Genomic DNA, 24452 nt, shown 5'->3' with positions numbered 1-24452 from the left:
AAGTGGGGTTTTTACCCAGGAAAGCTTATGCCCAAATATATGTTAGTCTTTAAGGTGCCAGGGGACTTCCCCCTTGTTTTTGGGGATACAGACTAACACGGTACCCCTCTGATACTCTACCCAAGACAGATTTGCAGCCCCCCCCCCCGGCCCCGCAGCCGTATGCCCCTAATAACTGAAATATAGGAAATCCAGAGGGGCCGGGGGAATCCTCTGCACTGCGCCTGGTCACTGCTGTTTCCCAGGGCGTGGGTCTGACCGGGGGCGAGGGGGGCAGGCGAAGGCAGCCGCGCTGGGAGGGTGGAGGTGTTTGCCAGGTGCGTCTCGCACCAGCTCTGCGTGGTCCCATCCGCCGGGTGTCGGGACGCCCCAGGCCTCCACCGAGCAGCGGGCCCCTCCTGGGAAGACGCCTCCAGCCGCTCCGAAGGCAGGGCGCGGAGGGGCGGCCGCTGGAATGAGCTCGGACTGGCTGCGGGAGCGAGGAAGGGACCGGGGGTAAAAGGGCTGGAATGTGTTTCCTTAGGTGAATCGCTGGGGCTGGGCGCGCACGCGCAGGAGCTCCGCCGCCGGGAGGCCAGGCCAGGTGTACCGCTGTGGCCCGGGCTTCACTTAACGAGGCAGCCGCTGGGCTCCCGCTCCCCCCTTCGCAGCCCCCGCCGGGTGGCGAATGGCTCTGCTGGGGAGGCTCGACTGGCAAGTAGGTACCGTTCCGTTTGTCCCCCACGCCGGGCCCCGGGTGCGGATGGACCTTCCCCGCCCAGCTCGCCCGGGGCAAAGCCCTGGCTGGGGTCCGCCTGCCCAGGCTGCACCGCCGGGCTGCCTCGGGCAGGGCTTCCCCCTCTCTTCCCAGCCCGGGGACGCGCCCTTTCCCGGCGAGCACATGGGACCCGAGTCCCGAGCCTGCCTGGCTGGAAGTGGGAGGCTGTGAAAAGCCAGGGGATGCCAGAAGCAACTAGTTACCTTTCCCCCCTGCCGGAGACCGGCTCGCCTGGGGGCGTGGGGAGGGATGAGCGGCGCCACGCTGACTTGATCCAGTTTGGGTTTCGAAGTGACACCGAAAGTCCCCAGTGGCCCGATCCTGAGCTGGGGCTCTAGAGAGACCTGCCTCGGAGCTACTACCCAAGCGAAAAGTCCAGACCTGTCGGGGGGATCTGTATTATTGCTAACACCGGGCTTTGGTTGGTATGGGGCGAAGTTAATTAGAATCCCCGCTCTAAGTTCTAGAGGGGGAGGAAGGCGCTGAATAGAAAAGATGAAGGCATTCAATATTAGTATAAACAACAGGGCTTTGTCTCTCACCCAGCCTTCATACCTAGGTGAACATTACAGTCGCTAATTGGAAACTGCATCCCAGTTTAAAAAAAAAAAAAAAAAATCCACAGGGAAAGCTACCGTGTGCGCATCAGAAGTGCCAGAAACCCTGCACCGAGCAGCCCTCACTGCATTGGCATCAGTATGTCTGTCTATATACTAGGTAAAAACAAGGGACTGAAAGCGCCTAGCAGCGAGGAGCCGTGAGCGCACCTTTGGGGTCTACTGTTTGTTGGCCTTTCTCTTCTTCGGCCCCTTGTTCTTTCGTGGAACTGTTCGATCCACTCGCTAAAACTGATTGCTCTTGACATGATGAATGGAACTTTTTGTAAGTTTCCAGCTAAATGTTTGAAATTGTCCCGTAACAGCTCCCTCCGTGCCAGCGGTGACTGGGTGTCATCTCCTACCTGCATGTCTTCAGCTAGACTAGTGGGGAATGGATCCCAACTTTTGGTTATAAAATAGTCGTCTTGTGTAGGAGGGGTACAGTATTTTTTGGATAGATCGACACCCAAATCAGTTGCAGTTGAAAAGAAATATTATCAAACTATCTGTGTTTAAAAAGTTACACGCCTTTATAAAGATTGTAGGCTGTCATATTTCTAGGTGCCACATCTGAATTTTAAAACATGTATTTGTTCCCCTCCTGAATTGAACCGAAAAAGATCAGAACATTCTACGTGTCTTTTACTTTTTATTTAAAGCATTCAATGATCCCATTACAAGTACCCTAGTAGTAGTAATAATTTACGCTTCCGATTTTTATTCGGAAGAAAGGGTGATGTTGTCAAGGTGTAACAAAAGGCCAGTTAAAGAAAACTAACAGCAAACCAAACTCTGGTCTCATTTAAACCCCCGTGAAATTGTGTTGAGAAAAATGCAAAGGCTACAAAGAAGCAGGTGACACAAAAGAAATGCGTCGCGTGGACTGTTTTAAAACCATGTAAGTTGGTAGAGTGCGTGTCAGTTGGTTTTTGAAGCGAGATTTGTTTTCAGCGGAGAATCAAATTCAAAGAGCCTGGGATAAGATCCAGTCTCCTGAAGTGTTGGTTCTGGTTGTAGAGATCGAGGCAGTTTTGGGGGCATGTGCAAGGTTGCGTTAAAGCCTCCCCTCCCGGGATATCACTCTCTGATTAGATTTACTTGTTACTTTTTGAAAGACATTTTTTCTTGTTCACTTGATTAACCGATATTTTCTTCGAATCCCCTTTTTAAAAAGGATCTGAAACGTGATATAATTTTTTGCGTCTTGGCTGCCAAGATAAAACTAAACTGTCTGGCCAGGACCTCCCCTGAACTTCAGGAAACCTCGAGTATTAAAGAGCTAGGACATCCCACCTTCCCATTCAGAGCTGCGCGCAGTGAGCAGATATTTAATTTTTTTAGCATAAAGGAATCATTTACCATTAAAATTACCAGCCCCCCCAATACATAGACGATTGGATCGCCCTGAAGGGATCGGATGATTTGACTCCAAACCTAAATGCTTTGAATTTTTTTCTCTTTTTAGGATCCATCTTGTCCCTATAATACAAATGAGCTTTAAGCTCCCCTTGGCTTTTATTATTTAGATGCCTAGTCTTAATGACGCCAAGTGCTGCGCAAGCACACTCGTTATAATCGTCGCATGCTGCATTTCAAAGAAACTGCCCTGGAAAAAAACAGCGTCGTTTAAAATAAATAAATAAAGGGCCCCACCAAGAATGGTAATGCAGGTTCCCTGCTGCTGCTGAATTCAAGCTGATGTGAATCAGCACCTGCGTGCCAGATAGACAGACAGATAACGCCTTCAACAGTTAGCTCGAGCATAATCAGCCTCTTCACCTTTATCTTCGGATTCTTCACTTGGTCAGTGTAAAAAAAAAAAGAAAGAAAAAAGCAGCTATTAACGCACCTGAATCTTAAAGCTGAGATCCTACTCCAGGCCCTTAACGACACCTACCAAACGAATCGCTCTCATGCGCCAGAGGTAGCAGAGAGGTCGTAGCGAGCATTGTTCGATGGGAATGTCTGGCTCTGCCACGAGAAACAAAAACATTTGCTTCTCTCATGCAAATGAGCAGCGATCCAAATGCACCTTAAGCACCAGCAGAAAGAGTTGCTTTAAAACAAATGCTCAGTTTGCCAGGCAAACATGACTGCATAGATCAGATCGGGTTGCAGATAGGCAGCCAGTTAGCAAGGCTGGGTTTAAACTTTTAGATTAAAACTGGGATTGTCTAAAAATCAACGAAGTGTGTCCCCCTTGTCACCTGGTCCCAAACTAGATTTTGCATAATTCAAAAGGACGGGACAGATTGGATTTTCATGGGGAAAGTCATTAACATTTCGAACCAGGGGCATAATTCACACGCCAGTTAGATTTGAAACGCGGAATGTGTCCTGCTTTACCTAAAAGTTATTAAGCCAACTGCAATAATCGTGTAGGGTAATTAACTAAATTATACCCTAAACATTGGCAAGTTGTAATCAGTAATTCAAGCTCTTGACAATTATGCAAATTGATTTAATACTGGAGTTACTACTCTTGCTTTTGCAATAAAGCTTTTTGTTTGCTTTGCAAAATGATTCATCTAAAATTAGGACTTTTTGGTAAATGTTTGGGCTTGAAATCAAGTCACCACAAGACCTGGCTTGTCAAAATGTTTTTGTTTTTTACACCAAACCTTTGTTGTCTTGACGTACACTGGTACAACATCCAGCTCTGTTCTCTTCGGGCTACCAGTCCATCCTTTGCCCTTACGCAGAAGATAGTGCCTAACTGACGGGCATATTCTGGGGTGTGGGAGAATGAGGAGTTCGTACTGAGCATGGCAAAGGTGGTGCTTTTAATACAATTTATTAAATTTTACCTCTACTCCAGCCCGGGCCAACGCGAGCTTTGCGTGGCCGCGGGAGAGAATCCCTGTCTGGGGCAATAAAGCAGTTTTAAGAGGGAAGATGGAACTGGAATGTTTGGAGCCATTTCTCCTCTTTATTATGGCGGTCATCAGTCTAGGCATTTAAAACCCCTTCCCACCACTCCTGCTCCGGCTCAGCTGCCCTCTGCCAGACCCTTTACAACAGACAGGTTGGTCGGCTCTGCTCTCGAGCCCCACGACTCTGGGCTTCCCAGTTCCATTGAGCGCATCTCATGGCTTTGGGGCTGTGTCCAGGACTTCCCCAGAGACACCTCGGCCTGTTCCTACTCAGGGGAAGCGGGGGGCCTCATGGATAAACAAGCAGCGTTATATCAGCGCCTGAAATCTAGCTGCAACGCGCCCTGGGCAGCTTCCCCAGCCAGGCGCGCGTGTGTGCGCCCTGGGCAGCCTGGAGCTTCCCCCAGCCATTCGTTTGCGCCCTGGAGAGGATCCAGTCTAGCCCAGAGCGCGGAGAAGGAGTGGCTCTGAGCTGCGGGCTGCCTCCTGAATGGCTGGCTCTGAGCCGCCCATAATGAATGCCCAGTCTCCCAATCCATCCCTGGGGAGGAGTTATGATAATACTATTGCCATTAAGGGCGTCTGGGCAGGGAAAAAAACCTCAGTGACTCTTAGAGGGAAGATTAGTCCCGAACCAATCTTCATGCCTGGCAACTAACAGAATCCACCCGGGGGAGCTGCTCTTCCCCAGCACCGACTTGGATATTTACTGCTTTTGGGGCTGGGGATCTTTTCTGATCTACTATAGACATATATTTTTGGACACTGGACGCCATGTTGTGGAAACTAGCAGATAATGTCAAATATGAAGAGGACTGCGAGGTGAGAGCTAATAGCACTAGGTGAGGGAGGAGGGAGAAGGGGCTTTGTGTGGGTGTCAGCATCTGTACATAAATAGGGGCCAATCTAGCAGTCTTTGCTTGGGCAAGAGATCCCCTGGCTTCCAACGGGCATCAGGATTGGGCTCTTAGTCCGCTTCTGTCACAAACTCCCTATCAAATCGGAGGATTTTAAGATTTTTTGTTTCCTGTTAGATGGTGCGCCGCAGATTACATAATCTCCCTAAACGCTGATTCTCTTGCTGGGAGTTGCCCAGATGAATAGGGAGTGGGGTTAATGGAAGCGATGTGCACCTTTAGGCTTTAAATCTGGTCTCTTACCTTGTCCCCCCGCCCTCCCCCCCCCCCCCCCAGCGTTTCTTTCCTTGCAGCATTGCCTCCCAGTCTAGCTGGCTGCCAAACTTGTCAGGCTTCCTCATTGGTGTGTCTCTGGCTCTGAGCTATTGAAAGAGAGGGACAGCAAAACCCTACTAGTACAAACCAAAACCAATTTCTCTCCTCACCCCATCCCCAGGAGAAACTCCTTTAGATCCTGCCAGTCCGGGAGCGCCGCTTGGGAGCAGAGCGAATAACTTGGGGGGGGAGGAAGGAGTTCTGAGTTTTCTTCTTCTTCCCTCAACCAAACGGATGTGTTTAATCCGCTCCAGATTGTGCCTGCTCCCCAGATAAATCCGTGCACTAGTCCCACGTTAAGCAAAGTTCGGCCATATTTGTGTGTGTGTGTGTCTCGGAGCTGCAATGCGCCCCCAGACGGGGAAAGTTTGGTGTAAAAGCAGAGCGCACACAGGAGCAGGGGGCGGCGGGTGCCCCAGCCTGTTGGACTGGTTCAGGGGGACCCAGGGTTAGGACTGAACCGCGATGGGGAGCCAGGTGGGAGCTGCCGCCGGGGAGAGATCTAGGGAGGAGAGGTCCGGGCTGCGTGGCAGCCAGTGGGCGCCCTTGGCACGGAAACTATTTAGCTGCCAGCCTCAGCCGGGAGCGCAAAGGAGCCAGCGCCTGTCGCTGGCCCTTTACCCAGCGGTACAAGCGACTCCCACTTGCCCGCGGCCCGGTAGGGGGGAGATGATTTTCTCCCTCCTCTTCCCTGGGGCTCATCCCAGATCGGGGGCGGCGAGCATCTCACCGGGCTGGGGGAAGGGGTGCATGGGGGGGTGGGCTTCCTTTTCAATCCTGATTCGAGACCTGCCCGTTTCTCTCACGGGAGCCGAGCAGCCTTGCGAGGGATCCTCGGTAATTAGCAGATCAGAGCTCAGGTGCCTGCCCGCGTTGGCTTATTCCCACGTTTCCCTACCCGGCCCTCTTTCCTTGTGAAACTTCCCCCACCCACCTCCTGCTTTTTGATCTCTGAAAGCGGCAGCGTCTCCTCCTTTGCTCCATTGGTCATGGTCTGTATGTTTGGCTCCTACAGATTAGCTGCAGTCCCCACTTCACGCTCCATTGGGACCCCATTGAGACACCCATTCTCCTCTTATTAACCAGCCCTGTTATTTTAATGACCGTGAAGCCAGAAGCTGCTAAATCCCGGGATCAATTCAATTGAGACATTTTAAGCTTTGATTGCTGAGTTTTTAAATCCGAGAATTTCAGCTGAGGCGGCTGGAGTAGTAGGACTAGCCCTCTAAATGGCCAGACAGCTATTCGGCTTCTGAGCTGAAACTCCCCTCCCCCCGTACCCCCCAAGTGTTCGGTGCGCCCCCAAAGCAGAGCAGACGTGAGCCGCGAGGTCTTTGGAGAGAAGGAAAATCAGCTAAGAGAGAGGTTCGAACTGGGCTCGCAGTCAGTTTAGCCGCTCTCCCCCGATTGCTGATGGGGTTCTTCAGCGCAGCCCCGTTGGCCCAAGGGTTTGTGTTTAAACTCGCCCACAACTGACCACTTACAGGGTATTTGAACACTCCCCCCCCTCCCCCCAACTTTGAAGCCAGGGGCCTCAAATCAGGCTGGACAGGAGGCAAGGAAGGGAGCTTCGCCCCTCCCTCACCTTCTGAATTAGTTTCTCAACTTTAATTTAAAAACTTCTCTGCTACAGCAGCCAGAATTCCTCACTTTGTAACAGTCACTTTTTTACAGATTCCTTCCCCAGACTTGAATCTGAATTTATTTTAGGAAGCGAATCTTCTTTCTAATTCCCGGCTCAACATACTATCCCCACCCAGGCTTGGGATGAGTTAATTAGATCCCTAGACGAACTGCTAAACGTTGAGCTTCTTCTCTTTCTTTGCTCCCGCTCCCCCAAGAGGGTGACTCCAGCCCCGAGATTCCCTCTACAAAGGTGCGCAGGGTGTGTGACCTGGCCGTGCAGAGTGGGGCAGGCAGCTGTGTGTGTGTGTGTGGGGGGGTTTCCTGGCCTCGTTCCAGCCGCGGCGAGTTCCGCCGTTGATTCCTCCCGGGGTCAGAATTTCCTGCCTGTTCCCAAGTCAGGCGCTGCACCCAGAGTCGAGCGATGGGGAGCGGGGACCCCCTGGCTGTCAATGGGCAGGGGCTGAGGCTAACCTCCTGGCACTAATGGGCTTCTGTTCTGTCCCTTTGCTCTCCAGGACCGGCACGACGGGAGCAGCAATGGGAACCCCCGGCTCCCCCACCTCTCCGCCGTCAGCCAGCACTTGTACAGCCCGGGTCCCCAGCTCTCCCATTCCGGGACGTCCGACTTCCAGCCCCCCTACTTCCCGCCCCCCTACCAGCCTCTGCCTTACTCCCAGGCCAGCGATCCCTACTCCCACCTCGGGGACCCCTTCTCCATTAACCCGCTCCACCAGCCTCCTCCCCCGCCGCCCAGCCAGCAGCAGGCCGCCTGGCCCAGCCGGCAGAGCCAGGATCCCTCCGGCCTGGTCCATCATGCCAGGCCTGGCCTTGTCCCTCACCTCTCGGCGCTGGAGAGCGGCTCGGCCGGGGCCAGGAGGGAAACCTACAGGCGCTCCGAGCTCCTCCTGCCCCACGGGCACGGGCTGGACGCTTCCACGCTCGCCGAGAACCTGGGGCTGCACGAGATGGCTCACCAGATGGAGGAGGTGCCGGTAAGTCCCCGGGCAGGGCCTGCTCCGTCTGGGGTCCTGGCTACTCGCACCGGCCTGCGGTGGCCGAGCCCAGTCAGAGCAGCGAGCCTGGTGCCGGCAGGGCTTGAGAGAAAGCAATTAACCAGCGTCTCTAACCCGGCGGATACATTCTAGAGTGGGTGTGAAGGACACGGGGGGATGTTAGCCCCATTTGGGGGTGGAGTGGGCTGCATGCGAGTAGAGAGGCCAGAAAGCATCAGCCCTGGAGCCCAGGTGCCCTGGTGTGTCTGAGGGGCTTTGTAGCTGCTGCTAAGGGGAATGGTCCCGCTTTGCGGTTTAGCTTCGATGTCTTTCTTAACGCAGGGAAAAGTAATCCCCCCGCTCCCCCCCCCCCCCCATCAGTCAAAAGCTGGAATCAGTGGGTGCGGGGGGTGGAGGGATCCATATGGACTCCAGAGTCACTTTATCTAAAGGACTGTATTCCCCCCCCCCTTCTCTCTCCAGAATGTGGAAGATCAACACTTATTAATGCATGACCAGACAGTCATTAGAAAAGGTCAGTAGATGGCATTCTGATTTACTTTTCCTTGTCCATAGCCGAAGTTTGATTTGTAGAGGATGTGTATGGCAAGTTGATACTTTATTTGTTCCATTGCTTGAAGAGGATCTGTCTAAAGGCAGGAAGCCTGACTTTTATTGCATGATGGCTTTAACTATAGAGGAACGCTCTGTTTTTATCTACGGTGATATTTAACGGTGGGGGTAGTTTGGAAACTGCGCTGCTTCCTTTGGTCTGTTGAGTACAAGAAAGCCTCTCTTTGCAAACCTTCCATTGCGATGGGAAGCGAGTTACCCTAAGTATCAATGGCACCAGCAGACTGTCGCTGACACCTGAATCTCTTATTCTGGACCTTTGTGCTACTAATAGCCGTCAGAGCAAAACGATGCCGTTGTTTTTATTGCTTTCCGTCTTCACTAAAGAACAAATGCACTTTTCCAGGAACGGGATTTAAATGCAGATCTGACATCTAATTTTCGACCCAAATTCCTTGTGCATACAATGACACGGGGGCCGGTTTTGCTAAGAATGTGAGGCAGGGGTACATTTGCTGTTTCGGTAATAGGACAGAAAGGAAGGGGCTTGGTTTAAAATCTAGCGAGGAATTAGTTAAACTAGCACAGAGCCATTTGCACTCAATGGTCCTATAAAGCGGTTAGACTTTATCTGGACTGGAATGGTTTTTAGCTGTTTAAACAAGCGTAAAGCGCGTATGGACTCTCAGCTTAGTTTACAGTCTTGTTTTCCTGTTTGCAGACAAACTTGCGCTTTGTAAATCAGGCAAGTTTTTTTCTAGAGACTGAAGTGGGACTTCAAATATATATTTATTTGAGGGAAAGCAGAAGTGTTTGTCAGAAACTCTGCCGACTGCCGAATTAGCTCATGGGAGAACTATTCTGCTCTCAGAGACACCACTTCAGAATCTTCCTTGCTAGTGAACAAGACCAGCCCTTGCTGTTTAACCCTTTCTTGCATTAGTTGCCCAAAGCAATGATTCCGTCTGGCTACATTTCGTTGGTAGATTAATATGATCGGTTTACAAATATGCTCGCACTGAGGTTTAATGTCCCTTTGCAAAGTCTGTTGCCCCTCCTCATGGTAACGATAACCGAAAGCAAAACTAATGGCGTGAACTGTTTTCAGCTGTAGATATTGAAATATGTGGCAGGAATATACTGGAATTTAATTCAAGTGAGAGAGGTAACTTCTCTGAACAGAGACTCCATATCTGGAGGCAGAAGATGAAATTCAGTACTGCTTGGCACCCCCTAACTCCCATCATACCTATTTGGCCCTGGTCTAAGGAGGACGGGAGACCTCTCTGTGCCTTTAGTTTGAACGAGTTTTTTGTCGATAGCCGAAGGATACTAGTTTCTGCTCTATCATTGTACATGCTTTACAGCCCTGATGCTCATTTTTATAAGCCTGAACTTGCTAACTTCCAGGATATTATGTCCCTGGTGCATGCTGAGTTTTGACTGCACATTTAAGGAAAATAAGTTATATTCTTAATTGAATATAGCAACTCTTGAAATTTACTGTGACAACAAAACTAGCCACAGTCCATTATTAGTGGTACTGAGGCTAACTGTGGCATTGTTGGATCAGTTACTCAGCACAAGATCCAGTGGTGGATGTTTAAATGGAGCTAAACATTAGTTTTGTGTTAGACTTGTAATTTCCTCTCTCTCTCTCTCTCTCTCTTTTTAAATCAAATACCTGCTTTTCCACCTGGCTCCCACAGGTCCCATTTCATTAACAAAAAACAGCTCGCTGAGTCTCCCCTGCCAGAAGGATGGATTAATTGGAGTGGTGATAAACCCCAATGAAGTGTTTTGTTCTGTTCCGGGGAGACTTTCTCTGCTGAGTTCCACATCTAAATATAAAGTAACAGTAGCAGAGGTTCAGAGAAGGCTCTCGCCTCCAGAATGTCTAAATGCCTCCTTGCTAGGAGGAGTACTCAGAAGGTAGGTAGGCTACCCTTCTCCCTCCTATCCCCATGACTTTGGTAATCCTGTCTTTTGTTGTTCCTTTTTGCAAGCATTGTATAAAACCGAACTGAATAACTGGTGTCTAAAGCATTTTATAAAACTTAAAAAAAAATAACACTGAATTCTAATAGGCTTTGGAAATAAAACTCCTTTGCACCTCTGGCACTTCCCAAAGTGAAGTGCTATAACAGTTCTCACAACAAATTCTCATTCCCTGTTAAAATCTGATTCCATCGCTGGAACTGCACAAGGAGAATTTTCTTTTTTCAGTGACAAATCATCTCCCTGTGGAAGTGTCTTCGTTACTATCTTGTGGTCTTATAAGACATTTCCCCCTCTTTTTATTTTTCAAAACCGTTTAATTCATATTACGTCCCATTATTATAGCTATGTTTTTATTATGGTATAAACTTAAAGGCAAAACATATTTGATTTGGTTTCTGATGTGTGTTTTACACTGAGGGGTTTGTGGCAGAGCCTTAAAAAAGTAGGTCATTGAAAAACAGAGAATCAGCTTTTTATTCCCCTCCCTCCAAAAGAACCTCATTAAATGTCAGTAACTCGATTTCCCATCTTTTAAAATAATAAGTATGTCCCCTTGAAGCTAAATTAGGTCACATCTCTCTCCCTCTGTCTACTTACAGAGCCAAATCTAAAAATGGTGGCAGATCATTAAGGGAGAAACTGGATAAAATTGGCTTGAATCTTCCAGCTGGTAGAAGGAAAGCTGCAAATGTGACATTATTGACATCTTTGGTGGAAGGTCAGTCCTCTGTGTGTGTGTGTGTGTGTGGAGGGGGTGTTTTTGATGGTTTTTAAAAATTAATAAAACGGCTTTTCTGTATAAGGCTTATAAACTGTAATCCAAACACGGACAGGATGCTGATCAAGCCTAGAAAAAAGGATAGACAGACAGAGCTATTTTAAAAACAAGTTACAGACCATTAACAAACTCTGCTGCCTGTTAGCCCTCCCAATGCTACTATAAATGCAATTATTTTTTGGTTTATCCCCTCCTCAACTCTAGTTGTTCATGCCATCCTTCAGATCAAATGGGGATATCTGACTATATTCTATTATTCTGTTATTTTTCAACTTGATCATATCTGAACTGTGACTAGTGAGCTGAACCATTGCATTAACTTCAGTTTTCATTCACGGAAGCCATTCTGTGTAAACTAAGGAATTCTACATAGTTATTTCCATACTGTAGTGAAATTGACAGGTGTGAGAGCAACTCCTTTATACCAAGCAGTTCCAAAGTCCCCAGTGGGATCTAGCTTGTTTAGTCTCTGGCGTATGTAGAGAAGGGATAGTTGCGGGGGAGGAGGCGGAAGCTTTTCCAATTTTGAGGTCTTATATGTTAGTGAGTTTGACTTCCTATGGGGAGGCTTAAAAGCAGTGGAGCAGCAGACTCCAGTAACTGGCCCTACCTCAATCACATCCTCAGAAGCTTTCCTAATAAACATGCATATAAAGTGAGATTTACAGCTTTTGACTTCCTGATAGGAAACTGGAGCTCATTTAATTTGCAACATGTTATGTGGTCCCTGTATTAATTTAGCTGGGCCTTTTAAAAACGCATCTTCTTGTTATTGCTCTAGTTAATGGAAATGGAAGCAGCAATTTAAGTGTGAACAATACTTTGAAAATATCACTGTCAGGTTTTTTTAATCTACATTATCTCAAAATATTGTTCTAACTTTTACTTTATTAAATCCCCATAGGAAGGTAGAATTGGAAGACCAACAAAAGAGAGAGAAAGCTTGTGTAGTACATTGGTGTGTCTGTGTATTACACACACGCTACAGCTAACCTATAGTTCACAATAAAATTCAGGGTTTTTGTTTGAATAGATAGTTTTAATACAATAATAGAGACGGGCTACTGTTTAGTAGTTAATTAAAGCTATCATCTGATAAGTTGCACAAGTGTGCAAAATCTATTTAACTTCAAAATTTTACCGACAAATGGAGATCAGTTGCCAGCTGTGTGATCATGATAAGAATATATGCCCTTTAATCATTTTAAGGTGAAATTCTATCTGTACCTATGCAACATAGCTAGATACAGAGACCCGTATATTGTCCTCTGATACAAAGGGAACCAGAACAATTATTTTTTGTAGCACCTGTTATGCAGGTTTTTCTCAGTGTCTCTTCCTCAAATTCAGATGATCATTAATTAGGAAATAACAAACAGTATGGGGAAGATCATACTAGCATACTGGCTCTTTCAAAAGTGGGGGGTATATTCTGAGAATTAAAGTTTTTGCCCATATTTCTCTTATCTTCTAACAGTGAAGGTCTAATTATAGGATCTAAAACATTCACCTTATCACATGTCCCCACCCCAGGTGAAGCTGTACATCTTGCTCGTGACTTTGGTTATGTATGTGAGACAGAGTTTCCTTCCAAAGCAGTGGCTGAATATTTAACCAGACCACACTTGGGTCGTAATGAGATGGCTAACAGGAAAAATATGCTCCTTGCTGCAAAGTAAGTATGGAGGGCTAAAGGGGAAAAAAAATGCTTTTTGGGTTACTGGAAGAATGTGCGATTCTGTAAAATACTATTTGATATTTGCTTTTAATAAAAAACAACCCCCCCCCCCCCCCCAAAGGTCCATGTGAATCGATAATACCAAATTCAGCATAAATCCTTATGGTATAGTCCTTTACAATTTATTGGAGTTGAAACCTACATGGTCTATAGAAATGACACTAAATCTCTACAGACTAAAACAGAAGGAGATCTTTTCTATAGAATTTTTACATCTGGCTAATTTTAATATTGTATAGCAGGGATCTAGGATCTAATGAAAACCCACTGGTGTCAAGAGAGAACCACATTGACTTCAGTGGGCTTTGGATCAGTCCCGTAATACCTCTTAAATACAGCACTCCATATCCGATAATGTAAGGACTACTCTTTTTGTACTCTGCAATTAGACAGGGGTTTTTTTTTGTTTGTTTGTTTTTAAAGGGCATCACATTGTATATCCTGCTGAATCAGTGAAGTTCACTCAGTGTACGTGAAATGAGCAAAGCAACTTAAAAATACATCTGAAACTTAGGCCCCTGATCCCGCAAGCATTTATGCATGCGAGTAACTTTATGTGCTTGAGTCGGCCCATTGAACATTCGTGTGTATTGTTAAGTTGTATTGTTACGTGCATAAGTGTTTGCAGGATTGGGGGCCTACGTTTCTGATGAAGAGGGTAAATTAAATGCCCCAGTTCAGCTGCTTTATCCATTGTAAATCACTTAAGTGCATCTGTGGAAGTTCTCACGGACACTATCCCTAAATTGAGTAAAAAAATAAATAAATAGAGCAATTGAAGCAGAACCAGCTAGACACCAAAGCAGAAAAGATTGTCCTTTGGAAAGTGTGTGTACACGTGTATGTATATAAAGCTTGTCCAAAACTGACCCTAAAAAACAGGCTTTATTCTATAATTAGACTGAAGAATATCCTTGTAGTGATGTAGATGTAATAGAGTGTAATTGAGTTCTGAAATCCCTTTGTGATTGCTACACAGTCTGAATCGCTGGTTATTTCAATTTAAAGGATTCTGTATCTTGCTGCTTCTTTTCTTAGTGCTAAATCCTCTCACAGAGTGCCTTGCACTTTCCGGCATAAAGTATGAACCCTTTTGTGTTTTTCAGGCAGATATGTAAGGAATTCACAGACCTCCTCACTCAGGATAGAACTCCTCTTGGAAACACTAGACCTAGTCCAATCTTGGACCCTGGCATCCAGGGCTGTTTGACTCATTTTAGCCTGATCACACATGGCTTTGGGAGTGCTGCCATCTGTGCTGCCATGACCTCCGTCCAGAACTACCTAAATGAAGCATTAAAAATAGCAGACAAAACATATATGAACACTGGCGACCAAAGTCCTGCAGAAACCAACAAAAACATTGATAAAATGGATAAGCACAGGAAGTAAAATGAGGGAAACCAGACTTTCAAACTGTTCCTCCAAAACACAGACTGGGATCTTCTTGCCTATGGGGCATGTAGAAATTTGGTTACTTCTCCTTCCTCTTCCCTCAGCCCCCCTTCCCCCCCCCCCCCCCAAATCCCTTTTTAAAACAACAAAACATCTTATTCAGGATCTTCACTCCCTCTGGATCTGTAAGACAAGTCTTTCTAAAGCTGCAGTTCCTCCCTTAACTGTGGAATCCGTTACCAGAAGATAAGTACTGGTGCAAGTGTATTAAAATCCTTTGCTGTTAAAGTGGTGCTATAAAGTCTTTGGTGGAAATATACTAAGAGAGATGTAGAGTTTTCAAACATCTAAGTATCTAGTGGTGACCAGCGACCGTGTATATTTTTTGAGATATGGATTTTGGATGGGATACTCTTCATTATCTGGAAAAACGTCAGGTTTTTAGTCTTTAAAGCCAACAATAACAATAACTATAATGCAGTATTAAACAATGGTATTTAGATTTATGTACATGGTGTATTTTATAAACACGTGACAAACACCAAGATCATTTTGTTTTGCTTTATTTTCAGACTACCGTAGGAAAAAAACTGAAATCATTGTAGATGAAAGAACTATTTGATGCATTTGACATGCTTATTTTAATATTTTTTAATGGAAATATTCAGGCTTTTAAAAATTGCAGTTGCCCACAGTGGATATTGTCTTTTTTAAAAAAAGACAAACAAAAATAACACGCCCCCCCAGCCCCTCCGCCCCCTAAAGAATTGCTAGTGCAAACTGAAAATAAATGCTTTTAGAAAATCTTTTTCTTTGTCTAAGGATGTTGCAGCTTTATCCACATATTTATATCAGGTCTCGTTTTTAAATTGAAAAAAAAAAAAAACTTGAAAGAATAGGCATACACTGTAACTTTTTTTTTTTTTTTTTTTTTTTAAAGAAAACATTGTTTGCCTATTTAGGGAAAAAATATATATAAATATATTTCCAGGGAGACTTTATGTGTATTAAGGGAAACAGTGTGTTGAATGTACATATTTATTTATGTGTAATTTAATGGGATTTGTAAATAATGGTGAACTTTTTAATACTTTTTTTTATAAATGGGTTTCAAATTTTAATTTTGGTAAGTATTTCAAAGGTAATGGGGTAAGCTAAATACATCTTTAGGTTTATGCACAGGTATGTTATACAGGGTATTTAAGATTTTATTTTTTAATTTTATTTTAAATTCTCAATTCTTGCCACTGAAGATTAGATTTAATCTGAGGGGTATGTTCTACAAAGCAATAATTTTTGTGTACCATTCGCCTGAGAACTGAGTAGAATGAGTGCATGAGGTACGGTGCGTATGTGAATAATGGAGGTTCTGAACTACTCTTTGCATATTTGTATATGTTCCCAATATAATTCTGATGTATATGATAACCATATAATAAAAGTATTCTGGATAGAAGCACTGAATGTCTTGTTACCCAGAAAGTGTTTTCTTTCCACAATTTGTCAATATGGGACACGAGAGGACGCTGTGTATTGTTGTAATTACAGCACTTTGTTCAGATTAACAGAACAGAAATATGTAGTTGTTTGCCAGTAAAACTAATGGTTTCAATTAAATGAGTCATGTATCTCCAAGAACTTTTTGTTTTAAGCTCTCCGTATCATGCCATCTGCCTATTTAAACTAGAGCCACATTTTAAGGTTTCCTTTTCATAAAAATCTGACCCACGCAGCTTTACATTAAATTTGATTAATCAGATGATGCTTAATGATAAATGCTTGCAAACACATTGAATGTGAAACTGGATATCTGACTTACAGTATTAGCTCACGAAAGCTTATGCTCAAATAAATTGGTTAGTCTTTAAGGTGCCACAAGTACTCCTTTTCTTTTTGTAAATACAGACTAACACGGCTGTTACTCTGAAACCTGTCATTTTATAGATGGGAAGAGGGAGGAAACTGAGGCCTGGAGAAGCTTGGCTAGAGTGCGTAAGTCACAAGAGAAGCCTGTGGCAAGACTGGGAACAGAACCCTTAACATCTAGAGTCAGTGTGGTGGTACCTTAACCATGAAAGCTTGTCCGGCAGAAACTGGAATAAGTTTGTTTTAAAAAAAAATCTTGGAAGCAAATATTCCCACATTCCCATAGATCCTCAGCACCTAGTTAGGATTATTGGATAGTGCAAGATTTGGTATGGAACTAAGAGTGAAGGATGATGACACCAGACTGAGGTGACTGCATGCTAACCCCTCAACAGACGGCAAATAAGAACCCAAAATGCCTCTTTTAAAAACAACAACAAATAATTCTCAGGGTGGGTGGGGTTGTGTTGTGTGGTTTTTTTTGTTTGTTTTTTGTTTTTTTTGGTGCGGGGGAAGAGGACGGGGGAGAGGCTGAATCATGAAGTTTTGAATACTTGGGATGGGCAATCTTGGAAAATATGCTTAACAGCTGCCTAATACAAAAATATGCTTAATTTAATTTGTATAGTAGTGCCGTGAGGTCCTAATGTAGAGGTTGGGGGGGACCTGCTTTGCTAGGCACAAACCCAGAGTAAAGATGTTGTCTGCCCTAAAGACCTTGCACTCTAGGTAGACATGGTGGAGAGGTGAGCTGCTTGAAAGGTCTCCAAATTTTTTTCTGGGGGCCGGAGGAATGTGTGTGTGTGTGTTTAATTGAAAGGCCTTCTTTGTAGTAATTAAATTTAGTGGGTTTTTTTAAAATGAGATTTTTCCATTTCTGTGAAAACAATATTTTGAAAACTTTGAAACAACTTTTCCCCCCTTGTTCTAGTGTGTGTGGGGAAACAATCCCACTTTCTCTCACTATTTTACTACATCCACACACACACAAGGGGAAAAGTAGTGTGTGTTTGCTGGCTTCCCCTGCTTTCCAATGAAAAACGGGAGAGGAGAGTGGGAAAGAAGGAAGCACCCCCCTCCCAATTATTTATTTTTCTTTCACAAAAAAGTAACCTTCCCCCACTCTACCCTCCCCCGCCTCCCCAATCCGCTATAGTGGGAGGGGAAACAGAAACCGGAAAACATGAAGTAATTTTGTCTTGGGTCATCCAGAAAATCATTAGCAGAGCTGGGAAAAGAATATAGGTCTTGTGAGTCCCAGTTTTGGTTCAAAGTACTGGGGCATCACAGTTTAATCTTTTTTCTGCAGAACTGCCCCTTCAGCGTACTACAGCAGGATGCTTTAGATTAGCTCCCAGACAATGGAATCTTGCTTTTTATTGATGCACAAAATCAAGCTCTGAAATAATTGCCCCCTGGGATAGGAAATAAGGATGTTTCCATTTATTCCTATGTGCATTCAAGCAAAACCAGCCAATTGTGTAGCAGACTGACTAGTGTTCTATTTATATGTCAGAACATTAGGAAAGTTGAGTTTCCATTAACTTAATGCCTTTGTTGTACTGTATATTTCAAATATTGCATTATTTGAGGCTCAATTACCAAATCAGCAGTCACAATGATATAATAGAAGAGAACATTGTTCTTGTACTACATTCACTCAACAGAATGGCTAAATTGTGTGACCTGAAATCATCTGTCATCCAAAATTATTAGTCTACTAAACTACTGTAAAGTTTTCCCTAACTTTTATAAGAAGCTTGACTGCTAAACAACACTGTCAGAGCAGCTAACAAAATACTCTAGAGAATAGCTGACATTCAGACTTCCTCTGTTCTGAGAGCCTCAGAATTTCTCCTTTTGGGTTGTACATTTCTATGCCTGGTGTTGACTCCATATAATATATATATTTCAGAGCTGTTTGAAAAATAGGATTTCTTCTTCCATGGGAAATCCTGAGATTATGAAATTTTCTTTCATCCCAAATCAGGATGAAAATTAGAAATCTCTGAATTTTTCACAAGGAAATACTCCAGAAAATTATTTTGACATTATAAATGTTTTGATAAGGGCAAAACATTTAATTAAAAAATGAATGAAGTCAAAATGACCTTGTTGAAATGAAATGGTTTAATAATTTCCCTACCTTTAAGCTATTTAAGCCAGTCTCATGCTCTGAAACTCAGAATCTGCCTCTTTCCCCTTCATTAGCTGTATGGCCACTTGTGGCTGGTTCCTCTTCACTCCGTCCTTCTCTTTCCACTGCAACTCTGAGGCAGCCCAACCTCACACACGCTTGCTCACTGTCTTGCTACCTCCCTCACTTTCCTTTCCCAACTCTCCTCTCTTACCCAAGCAACCTCTCCAGCTGCCTAATACAAAGATTTTTTTGTAACAGAAATAAAACAAATATTTAGATGGTTATTTTTAAGTAGGACTGACTTTCCCTCTGCATGTTTTGAGGTTGTAAATTATTCTGGGCAGGATCGTCTCCTTGGGTGTCTGTTCATAGCCTAGTGCAATGGGGCTCTGATCCTGAGTCAGGCCTTTGGGTACCATTACAGTAGAAAAGTGTTCTAAATAATAGTACAAAATATTACCTGACAGTCGTGTTACTGCAGTGACTGCAACTCCTTAACGCATGTTTGCTTGTCAACATCACCATAAGGGGCAAAACCTGGAGACAACTTTGGTGAGTGCGTTGTGGAGCCTTTGGAAATTTGTCCTAAGCATGACGGTAGCTGTCTAAAAGGCATGTGCACCTGTTGCGTCCGCAAACTTGCATTTATTCATGCAACCAGGACTTTGCTGATAAACAATGGGTGTAATGGGTGCAATGGGTCTGGATGTATTTTGCATGAGTTCTGCAGTTGTGTAGTTTTTCTTGTAAAATCTGACCTTACATGCCTTAATCAAAGTGCAGCACACTGGATCTCAACCAGAACTACAGCTCTAAACCTCTGTCCTGCTGCATGAATCTAAGAGAAGTGTTGTTCATGGTGACGGGCTCTTGTTACTGCCCCCATTACTTAATGATGTATTATTGCATATGCAAGTGCAAATAACCTGGGCCCTGTACCGGAAAAGTATTACTAAGTGGATACTTGCAGTGGGGCGTATCTGTATCATCTGCTTTCTTTGGTTCCCTCCCTCTTTCATTTTCACTTTCAGAGCATTAGATAAGTAAACTTTGTTCAAGATTCAGATGTCACGGTGAATTCATTGGCTGTACTTACAGTTCTTCCAAGGATTTTACAGTTAGTTCCCATGTGTTTTTATTGTGCAAGTGTAACCCACACACCTCCTGGGTGTGGTGTTCTGTCCCATCTAGTGGCACTGAGACCACTTAAAGCAAGTTGGCTTTTAGCTCATGTGGTAGACGCTCATGCACTAAACCCCAGAGGTCCCAGGTTTGATCCCCCCTGCTGACCATAACTTCTTAGTCACAAAAATTCCATTAGCGAATCCCCCTCTTAGCTGAGAACCAGGGGAGGTTTTGTTTGTAGGCTATGCCATGTCAGTCTCTGAATATCTCATTTGATCATCAACACCTTTACCCGTAATCTTACATCTCATAGCCATGTACATACTGTGCCACATGTTTGTTTACCAACACAGTGGAATGTTTTGAGTTGCATGAAAAATAAAACCCCACAAAGAAAGTGACTGTTTCTGGTAAGTTTTAGAGCCCATATTTTCACAGTATTTTTAATTTTGTGGCAGGCAGCATAGAAGCAAGGGCCTACTTGCAGCCCCTTTTTTGGCATATAGGTGTGATAAAAAGAGTGCTTTTAGACTGTCCTGGACCATGAGGGAAAGTTGAAGGGCAGAGTTTATGAATTTCAACACCACACTCCAATAAGAAAAAAGCCTAGTTTTTATATATAGCCTTTTCATCAGCAGAGCTCAAAGTGCTTTAGAAAGGAAGTCAGTATCATTATTTTCTTTTACAGATGGGGAAACTGAGGCAGAGGGCGGGGAAGGGGACTTGATACAGCTCACCAAACAGGCCAGTGGCAGATCCAGGAAAGAGTACCCAGGATTCCTGCGTCCCAGTCTAGTGCTTTATCCACACTGTTCTGAAGATAAACTGGAGCATGCAGTGCAAAATTGCTTTATTAAGCACCTCATGGCTAGCTGTGCAATGCTGTTATTTCCAAAGGTTGCCCTTGTCGTAATGCTTTGATTTATTCAGAGGTGATACCATGATTTCTCATAACCGCGTGAGCATTTGAGAAAATATACCTACCCCTAACAGAACTCAAGCAATAGCAACAATGAAGCTATTACTGCAACGTCTTCAGTCGCTCTCGTGTTTGACCTTCCCTTTTCTCCGGTAGAGCTTGGGCACAGCATGTCATCAACTAGAATACAGTGGCCTCTAGAGCCTTCAGCTGAGATCAGGGCTCCTCTGTACAAACCCACAATAAGAGACAGTCCCTGCCCCAGAGAGCTAACAATCTAAATAGACAAGACACGCAAAGCCCAGGAGGGGAAACAAAGGCATAGATTAGTGAAGTAACTTGACCAAGGTCCCCTGCAGACCAGTAGCAAAGCCAGCAATAGAAGGCAGGCCTCTTAACTCCCTGTCTAGTGCCCTATCCTCTAGCCAATGGTGCCCCAGAAAGCAAACCTATGAGAAATGTAGACTTCAAGACAGAGTTTGGTGTAACTTTTTGTTGTGGACCTTTTAAAAGGATGGTAAGCCCTTAAAAGGGAAAGTGCACTTTTCACTGTGGCCACCTATCCATATATTTAGCCACATTGTTTGTGCATATAACGTACAGGAGGGATTTGAAATGTGCGCTGTGTGAAAATGCACTAGAATGAAAAGCACGTCTATGAGGCACTAAAATACAGAGCTAAGTGAAATCATTATACATTGTCTGAATTAATCAAACTCTGTATTTTCCCTACATTTCTACAACAAGGTTGCTCCATATTTAATGGAAAGTTGTTGAACCAAGGAAAGTAGATGGGTAAACGAAGGCCATTTATACCTAAAATGTCAGGAAAGAGTATTTTTATAGGTAATTAATTACAGATTCCAAGAAGTGGATTAGTGGTTCAAGCAGAAGGCTAGGTCTTACATTTTCAAGAGTGACGGGTGATTTTGGGTGTCTGAAATTTTGGGCACCCAACTTGAGATACCTCAAAAGGGCACAATTTCCAGAAAATGCTGAGCATTTACCCTCTGAAGTTAATGCCCCTTTAAGCTATCTGAAGTTGGACACCCAATTAAAACTCAAGCACCCTACAGGGCTTAAGCACCAAGTTTAAGTGTTTTCCTGAATCAGGGCCATAATGGGAAAAGTTCCCAAGGCTCTTTTTTTTTCTTTAAACTACAACTCCAAGTCAGAGGCCCGAGTTTCAACACTGCTGAGAGTTCTAGCATAGATGGGGCCTGGCCATGTCCTGATAGCAGGTGTAAACCCTTGGACTGTTCAGGATTTTAACCTGGTTATGGAGACACAGATAAATCCTATCTGTGTTACACCTTTTAACGATGTTGTAACTGGGCACATTGCCTTAACTAGAGATGTAAACGTGGATAGGGCATTAATTATAGGTACCTTCTCTCTACACAGCAGTATTTACTGTTTCTCTAACAGTTACATCACATATGCCATTCTCAGATGTCCACACTAAACCTGAGGTCAGGAATTAGTCTTTGATACCTTCTCAGCAGCAGTGGGTGTGGTCACATGCGATCTGGGTGGTGTAGTGACTTCAGTTCTGCCTCAGACACTCCCCCATATAAATGAGCAGTCAAGCAACAGCTGTTCTTAAGGGTAGGTTTCCTTCTCTCCTACAATCATAAGCTCAGCTTCCCTCAGGCTTTGCTGTATCACTAGCATTAGCCAGTTGGCTGAGGTAAGGAAGAGGTCTGTATATTCCAGTTTGTCATTCAATCAGGATGGAGACATATGTAAGACTCCCTATACTCCCTCCACTGCAATTCTGTACCATTTAGTCCACAGATCTGTGAAGTCAGGAGTTACTGTGCTATAGAGAGTCTACATCTTGTATATATGTATAGCTATTGTTCTGAAGACTTTGGGAAATGCTGCTGTGGAAAAAAATTGTATGCTCCCATGTAAAACCTAGTGTAAGATAATTAGGGCCCGAATTTCTGCTTTCTGTCTTTAATAAAACACAGCTAATGGGTGCAGTCCTCCTACCACCCTGCAATACAAACCACTACATACAATGTTTGTTGTTTTATCTCTCTCTGCTTATCTGGAGTAGGCTGCAAAGGGTGACAAGTTGGCACAGCTCCGACTGGCTCTATCAGAGAGAGGGTTAGATGGAGAAGTCCTTTAAAGACCAGGAGGGCTTCCATTTGAACTCTGACTGTGGTAACATTTGAGATCCAAATTGGAAAAAAGTGGTTTTGCTTAGATTACGTGGAGAAGTTATAGTGGCTTATGCTAATATTTTTGAAACAAGAATGGTCTCAGACTGATATTTCTGAAGAACCTGGAAGATCAATACGAATGTTAAAAGTCATAGGATAAAAACTTCTTAGCATTACATTTATATTATAAAGTCCTCTATTCTGCTTTAAGATCTGTTTTGAGAGTGAGAGGTATAAACTGATATACCCTAAAATAGCTTTTCTTCTCCTTTTGAAACTGACTGACAAGCCACTAGGTATAAAGCTTTGTCTGAGGCTTAGAAGTCTGTGGATCTGAGCAAGTTTCTGTGTCATGTGGGCTTTTCTGCTGTATCTCAAAATGTGAGCAATAAAGGTGAGCTGAACATTTGGATCTGGGCTCAAACTGCCCCAATTTTAGAATGCTCTGAGCTGAAGATTTGCTTCAGTTCTGCAACCCAAATCAAAATCTTATCCCTCATATCCCCGTCAATATGCAAGAGCCCAGTGTATTTGGTTGGCCATGCTCAGGCACTGCCTCATCGCTGACTCAGATGGACAAGGGCCACCATTTCCTGCAGCACCTGGGTTCTCCTTGGAAGTCTCCCATCCATGTACCGAGCAGGCCTGAGCTTGCAAGATCTGGCAAGATCACAGCTAGGGGCAATATGGCCACACGCCATAATTTTACATAACTTCTAAAATTTGCATAATTATTTTAGAAGTGGCTCACTTTTGTACAGGAGGATGAAGAAAGGAGGTGAAAGAGCCTTTCATACTGGTGTACTGAAGCCTCAGCTCTTCCAAAGAGAATCTCTCTCAATAATTGACTTTGATGCTCTTTCAAAGGGGATTTTGCTGCATTTGGGTGTGCTGGAAGGCACTGAGTTAAATTTGTGAATCTGATGTGGCCTGAATGGATTAAAAAGCACCCAGCAGCAGCAAAAGAGCACGAGAATTGTAAGAATAACAAGGGAAAACATCCCTCTTGAAAGACTGCACATTTCCAAACTCTAAATGTATTCTAGCTCCATGAAGGGAAACCCCCTTGTTGCAGTTAGGGTCATTACGTGGGATCATCTCCCTGAACTGCAAACCCAACCTCAGGAGTAATAGCAGCAAATCAAAAAATAAAGCTTTCTTATTTTTCCTTAATCACAAAGAATGAAACTACGCTGTTGCAGATACCAGCATGCAGCTTGTGTGCCCCTTAAATCCCACGTACACCTACTTAGACTGTAAACTCTTTGGAACAGGGACCACATTTTTGTTTTGTGTTTGTACAGTGCCTAGGTACTAGTACAATACAAATCATATTTTGAGAGCTTAACTGGTGCATAGGTCTTATGCTGAATTAGAGGTGAAATCTTGCCCAGAGGCTTCAGTGGACACTAGTTTGAGAGTCTTTTATTTGGGCTCTGTGGATATAGCACTCTGCTGTATGCTCTCATGTGGAAATACATTTAACAAATATGTGGATATGAGCAAAATGTTCACAGAGAACCACAAAGCCAATGTGGAGCTGAGCCTGGGCTCTGATGTGTAGGTGAAATGTCAGCCTGTGCTCATGAAAGTTTGGTGGGTCTGGCCGCCTGTGGTCCTTATGTCCATGGAGCCAATGAACCTTCTTCCCTGTAGCTGCTCCA

At 44.4% G+C, this 24452-nt stretch overlaps 1 protein-coding gene across 2 annotated transcripts; it reads left to right on the top strand.

Moving 5' to 3' along the window:
• Nucleotides 1-525: 525 nt before the first annotated feature.
• TFAP2C (transcription factor AP-2 gamma) lies at nucleotides 526-17416 on the top strand. 2 transcript variants are annotated; one of them, XM_007059769.4, is made up of 7 exons: nucleotides 526-697; nucleotides 7603-8079; nucleotides 8563-8614; nucleotides 10362-10584; nucleotides 11253-11371; nucleotides 12965-13106; nucleotides 14276-17416. In XM_007059769.4, the coding sequence occupies exons 1-7, from the start codon at nucleotides 668-670 to the stop codon at nucleotides 14559-14561; spliced, it is 1329 nt and encodes a 442-aa protein (XP_007059831.2). In that variant the 5' UTR covers nucleotides 526-667; the 3' UTR covers nucleotides 14562-17416. The 2 variants fall into 2 exon arrangements, with proteins under 2 accessions (XP_007059831.2, XP_007059830.2); XM_007059768.4 differs by lacking the exon at nucleotides 526-697 and adding an exon at nucleotides 4789-5051.
• The last annotated feature ends 7036 nt before the right edge of the window (nucleotides 17417-24452 follow it).

Source organism: Chelonia mydas, chromosome 13, assembly GCF_015237465.2.
Source record: "Chelonia mydas isolate rCheMyd1 chromosome 13, rCheMyd1.pri.v2, whole genome shotgun sequence".
In the NCBI taxonomy this organism is placed as follows: domain Eukaryota; kingdom Metazoa; phylum Chordata; order Testudines; family Cheloniidae; genus Chelonia; species Chelonia mydas.
This window is presented reverse-complemented; position numbering and strand designations above follow the sequence as displayed.